The 6,484-nt window shown below is 46.4% G+C and overlaps 1 protein-coding gene across 1 annotated transcript; it reads left to right on the top strand.

Annotated features, from left to right (window-relative positions):
• The first annotated feature begins 2,250 nt into the window (after nt 1–2,250).
• On the top strand, nt 2,251–4,640 carry LOC133891699 (NADPH-dependent aldehyde reductase-like protein, chloroplastic). Its single transcript, XM_062332432.1, has 2 exons — nt 2,251–3,158; nt 4,188–4,640. The coding sequence occupies exon 1, from the start codon at nt 2,300–2,302 to the stop codon at nt 3,101–3,103; it is 804 nt and encodes a 267-aa protein (XP_062188416.1). The 5' UTR covers nt 2,251–2,299; the 3' UTR covers nt 3,104–3,158; nt 4,188–4,640.
• Nucleotides 4,641–6,484: the final 1,844 nt, after the last annotated feature.

The raw sequence follows: 6,484 nt of genomic DNA, 5'->3' as shown, positions 1-6,484 counted from the left end.
CGAAATGTCCCATCCAGCTGGATCACCTTCGTTGATGACAAAAGAGAAAATGTGCGCGCATTTATGGCCATGAACAAACTTCTCATCGCAGTTAAAACAAAGTCCTTATCTCCAGCGCTTGGAGATTTTGGCTAGGGTAAGGTGCTTGAATGGGTGCGCGTCCCCAACGGGACCGCTTCCAGCAACAAGCGCAAGTAATGCCGCTCGTGGAACACCTACAGTGAGCATCGGGTTGCGATGTTGAAGTCGTGGTTCTTGGCGCTGAGTTGTCACTGCGGCAGTTCCATGTAGCTTCTCCTCATATGCACGCGCTATACGCCCAGCTTCATCGAGATTCCGTGGCCTCTTGAGTTTCACATCTACCCGGATGATGTCAGAGAGTCCTGCAACGAAGAACTCAGTTTACTGTGTAATTGATAACAACTCTAATATGCCCAACAGCTTCTGAAATTGATTATGGTATTCCTTCATTGTGACGGCTTGCACCAACCATTTGAGTTCTCCCAATGGGCTGGCCATCGCCGGACCAAACCGCACATGGCAGAGTTCCTTGAATGCAGTCCATGTGGGATGTCCTTCAAAGCGATTCCTTTGATCAAACCACTCTTGAGCGTCTCCGATCATATGGTAGGATGCTAGCCATACTTTTCTTCTTTCCGACGTGCCCTGTCCCCGAAAAAATTGCTCACAACGGTTGAGCCATGGCAGAGGGTCCTTCTCGCCATCAAAGGTGGGAAATTCAAGCTTGTAGAACTTAGGTGCTGCACCTCCTTCGTATCCTATCATGTCATGACCGGCACAGGAGAGTTCTTCAGTTTGGATGCCGCCTCTGAGGATGCCTGATCCACCCAGCCAGGCAATCATGGTCCGTGATTGCTAGAGCGATACATCTTCAATGTCCTTCTCAACCTTGGTCATGCGCTCTCCAAGGCATGCCAAGGCCTGATGGAGAGACTCAATCTGCTTCATCAGGACGTCAAACTTCTCGTCAGTAGTCATGGCCGACGTAGATGTGGATTGATCAGTAGCCATAGTCTCTGATACCAAGTTATTATGGGGTGGATGGTTGGACGTGGGTGGATTGCGAAGGTGATAGTCGTGGCTGGTTGGAGGACGAGGCTGTGGTGGCCGGCGTCATCCCAGGACAATGCGTCGTGTTGTCAAACAGAATTGGTAGCAGGAGATGAGGAAACAGAGAAACGAGATGAGAGATTAGAACTCAATCATTGCCTGTCTATTATCGATTGGTCTGAGCTAATATATAGCCGGCTTTACATGATATCTAAGGCAATAGCCAAATACAAGATCTATCTAGACTCTTATTACCCAATTCGAAACCAATTCAACTCCTAAACTGAAACCAACTCTGAAACTCAAACAAAACCTAATTAGGACTCCTATTTAGGTGGGGACGCTGATACATAACATCATTTATGTATGAAACACTATTATTCCCCAATGAGGCTCCAATCACTGGGGGCTTTGGCGTGGAAATAGCTGCATCCATTGCCGAGCGCTGCTTCCAGAGGGTAGTAAAATCTTCCAACTTTTTGATTCAACGGAACTTGTAAAAAACAATGGTTGGTTACATCATCTTGAAGCTCATCTGATCACATCCCTAAACTGATCTGTTCCAGTTAGAAGCGCCTGTAGCGAGAGTCTGCGGCCTCGACACTACTTTTCCTCTTGTCTATGAACCATTTTACATGCCCACAAAGAACAAGGTAGTGTCTTCATCCTTAACTCTCTATCCTTTGCTATGCAGCTCTAATGTCTAACCCAAGTTTATTGCAGGTTCTGGACGCTATAAAAGCAACTGTAAATTACTAAAGTGCAGGACCAAGCTACTGATGCACATGTTCCATGATAGTACAGACATAAAAATTCTGTTCTCCATATATATGTGCTCTTTACATTGCTGGTCTCTGTACCCTGAGCATGCCATGCATGCCCACAAACCAGCTTATTCAGTAATGTCAGACCAATAAGGTTACAAGATGCAAATAATTGTTCTACAACTTCAGCACCAAATCGTTGAATATGCAGTAATGTCAGACCAATAAGGTTACAAGATGCAAATAATTGCTCTACAACTTCAGCGCCATGAATATGAATATGAATATGCAGTCACAAATTGTGATAATAAGTTGGGTTCTATCGGTCCCCAGCGTCTAGTGTTTCTTCTGCTGCGTCGCCTCATCCAACACCCAACGAGAGACGTGGAGCACGCGCGTGCTACGCAAGACGATAGATACTAGATAGCGCTGGGCGCGCGCGCAAGAAACCCAGAGCCGATAGAATGGCAGACGCTGACATCGCCGCCGTAGCCGCCGCATCGTCGGCCGGCGGCGGATCGGCGCAACCGCCGCTGGCCGGGCGCGTGGCCATCGTGACCGGCGCGTCGCGCGGCATCGGGCGCGGCATCGCGGCGCACCTGTCCTCCCTCGGCGCGAGCCTCGTGCTGGGCTACGCGTCCAGCGCCGCCGAGGCCAAGGGGCTCGCTGCGGAGCTCCCGCGTGCCGTGGCCGTGCGGGCCGACGTGTCGGAGGAGGACGGCGTGCGGTCGCTCTTCGACGCGGCCGAGTCCGCATTCGGCGCCAGGGCGCACATCCTCGTGGCCAACGCCGCCGTGCTCGACGACAAGTACCCTTCGCTGGCGGACACCGCCACGGCGGATTTCGACCGCACCCTCGCTGTGAACGCGCGCGGCGCGTTCCTGTGCCTCCGGGAGGCGGCCAACAGGCTGCCACGCGGCGGCGGGGGCCGGATCGTGGCGGTGACGTCGGCCGTGGTGGGGTCGCTGCCCACAGGGTACGCGGCGTACACGGCGTCCAAGGCGGCCGTGGAGGCGATGGTGCGGACGATGGCGAAGGAGCTCAAGGGCACGCGCATCACGGCCAACTGCGTCGCGCCGGGGGCCACGGCGACTGACATGTTCTTCGCCGGGAAGACCAAGGAAATGGTGCGGCGCAACGTGGAGAACAACCCGATGGAGAGGCTCGGGGAGCCCCGCGACATCGCGCCGGTGGTCGGATTCCTCTGCACGGACGCCGCGGAGTGGATCAACGGCCAGGTCATCGGGGCCAATGGCGGCTACGTGTGATTGTGACATGGTTATTGTTTTTTCCCCAGCGTGCAGGGTAATAAAAGACTTCAAAGTAAGTAATTTTTTTTAGAAAATCTCTAGGATTTCTCATTTCAAGGTTTCTTTAAGATTCATGTTTGGGTCGCCGTGAGCTTTTCTTTCGGCGACAATGGTGATGGGTTATGGTTGGGGTTCACCAGGTTAGTGCTGGGGGTTCATTCTGCCAGAACCTTAAAAGAGGTAGGAGGGTAGCGGAGTCTGGTAGCAGGTGGTGAAGGTGACGGGGGCCATGGTTGCCATGTCAGTGGCAAGAGCTGGAGTCGCGAGGTAGAGATTGCACTGTCCAGGGAAGAAGAATGCCCCACTTGCCATCTTTCTCCTCCCTGTGTACTCTTTCAGTCTTTCTTATCTCTCCCACACGGCCACACCCACCAAGACAAGAATCCATGATCCATCAATGCAAGTAACACTAATCCATAAATATCAATAGAACATGGTATATCATTGCCGATTCGTTTAAAACCAATAGTAATAAAGTATTACTATTGGTTTTTGAATGAATTAACGATGATAATCCATTTGAAAAGAACTACAATGATAATCAACTATTGTCATTAGCTTTCTAGAAATAAATTATCAATGATAACTGAATTATCATTGTCGATCTTTTATTGAAACCAGTAGTGATAATATAGAGAATATTACTATCGGTTAAAAAAAACATTACTGATAATGGCTTATCACCGTCGATTCCAAGTTTGCAGCTCCTCTTCAGAAATTCATAACTTTTTCGAGATAGAGACAATTTTTATATAAAAAATGTAGCTCTCGATGAGATATACAACTTTTTATTTTGAAGTCATCTAGGTGCCAAAATCTGGTTTACAACTAATTTTGCATTCTTAACTTACCGAGCTCAACTCCTTTTGTCATGATTCACACATGAGAGTATATAGCACTTCTAAACTATATGAAAAAAAGATAATGTTGGGGGAATGGTACCACGTCAGCCCCTTTGTTGACTTCGGCCACATTAGCCAACCCCAAATACAAAGTGGCAATACTAACATTGCAATGGAGCTAACTTCACTGTGTTTAGCAGGGGTGGTACCAAAGGGCATACGACACCAAGCAGGAGGCCCGAAGGCTCATGCTTCAGTCCCGAAGGGAAGTTGTGAAGCGAGGGGCCCACAATGTGGAGACTCCAACGAAGCCTGAAGGGCATCCGGACATGAAGTGAAGGTCGTCGAACCATCAAAGATGGAATGGAGGGGACGATGCCGAAGGAGGACCCGAAGGTAGATGGCGGCAAGACTGAAGGGTAGAGTGACATGTGTCGGGTTCGGCTAGATTAGGGTTTGTAAATGTATGTTGACTGTAATATCCAAGAATATCTCGGGAACATTCCTAGGGATAGAGGGGAATGTTCATGGGGATAAGGGGTACTATTGTAATGTGAGCTAGAGTAGTTGAGGAATGGCTATAAATACCCCTACCCCATTGATGTAAGGAGAGAACCATTTCAGACATAAGTAATACCACCACATTGTGTTGAGATTTGGATCCCAACAGATAAAACTAGTAATAGCATGGTGAATGATAATATATGTAATTCTTAAGTACTAAGATATAGGTTAGTTAAAGGTTAAAGTCTAATGGTAATAATAACATAGTGAATTGATAATGTATGCAATGCTTAAATAGCTTCATATTGAAGCCAGGAAAAACGAGTGTTGGTTTTCAAGTTTGTAGTGAGATATTTGAAAATTCACAATATATTCATATAGAGTTGGATGTAGAAAATATTTATATAAAAATTGTAGCTCTTGATTATATCTATAATTTTTTTGATTTTTCCCCCATTTAAATCCATCTAGATGCCCAAATAATTGTCAAAAGATTCAAGTAACAAGGGTTAAAAGGAATACATATCCTATTGTACTTAGCAAGCTATGTTAAGTGAGTTGGTTAGGGGGATGGCGCGGAGTCAAGAGGTCCCGGTTTGAATTATAGCAACTACATGAACAAAAAATTGCGTGACTTGTGTAGATAGCAGAGAGGGTGGTCAGGGTGTCAATTGTTTTGGATTTCAGCATCAAAAAAGTTAAATTCTAAAAGTGATTATCACTATCGTTAATTCGGTGTTTGTTCCAAAAACGTCATGATGTTCCACAAGATAGGCAACTGTTAGCCGTTTGGCGGGAAGGAGTGGCTTGGCGAGTGGATGTTGCAAATACCAGAACATCATATCATGTGTGATTGAGATAGTTATTGTGTTTTTTCGTGCCCAGGGTAATAAAAGACTAGATTTGCTATACATGACTCATGTAAAATTTGTGGGCTACCGCTCCTGTGGTCCTCTTTTCATAGCAAATTAGAGGTGAGGATTGATTCTAGTTGATTATGATTCGAAGGGTCATTTTGGAAGAGGGTTTTCAGATATTAGGATCCATTCAGGTAGCCTCTTCGTCGTAATCCTGATGCCTTACTAAGCCCATAACTTGCTAAAACCCTCACTCCAACAACAGTACAACGCAGATGAGAGCTTGTTCTGTAACAGCGGCGAGCTTGTGTGGGTGAGGCAATGCTTCATCTTTTCAAGAACATATAAAACACAACCTCTTTAAGATTTCTTAAAGATCCCTATTCGGGTCGTCGTGTGTTCCTCTTTTGGCAGCAACAGCATTGGGTTTTTCTTTTAGAATTAGATATATTCCATTAATATCATAAACACATTAAAGAGATTGGAGATGTGGTGTCCCATTGAAATTTTGCAAGTGTCAGCTGCACTAGACATGGTGAAATATGAGTTAAAGCCTCACAAAGTAAGAACAGAGCGACAAAGAATTTGCTTGTCTAGCCTGTTTAGCTAATGCATATCTATAACCGAGTTGGTTGTTCTAGAAAACTTGGTTACACAACGAGTAAGACCCTAATTACTTAAGCTTGTGCAAATTGTGTTCAATCATCTCCTTGACCGGCGATGGCGGTGGATAGCACAATAGGGTAAGCGTTGCACCCAATCTCCGAGGTGGTACCTTGTATCAGTGGTAGATGTCTTCGACAATACCAGCGGTAGAGGTAGCTTGTAACTTTAAGGCTCTAAATGTACTGTGGCATTGACATTTTAGGGTCTCTTCCGTGCTTGCCAATTGACCTATTGGCGACCCTCTCGGTTATCTTCTCAGATTGTGGACTTGGAGTTGGAGTTCGTTGATCCATGGATATGTGATGAGTTTCACCATGCTCAACCCGTGTTGCATGACTTTGATGAATCTAGGACTCAACGATGGTGACCTGAACTTTAACCAATGCAACATTGGATTATTGTTGGGGTTCACTTGGCGCCAGAACTTTAAAATAATTAGGTAGTGGTAGTGGGTGGCGAAGGCAGCATTG

The sequence above is a fragment of the Phragmites australis genome, chromosome 14 (genome assembly GCF_958298935.1).
Source record: "Phragmites australis chromosome 14, lpPhrAust1.1, whole genome shotgun sequence".
In the NCBI taxonomy this organism is placed as follows: Eukaryota; Viridiplantae; Streptophyta; class Magnoliopsida; order Poales; family Poaceae; genus Phragmites; species Phragmites australis.
The sequence above is the reverse complement of the archived record's forward strand: the minus strand, read 5'-3'. Positions and strand labels throughout refer to the sequence as shown.

Coding starts and splice junctions, on each gene's coding strand:
- LOC133891699 (XM_062332432.1), top strand. CDS start 2,300: ATGGCAGACGCTGACATCGCCGCCGTAGCCGCCGCATCGTCGGCCGGC.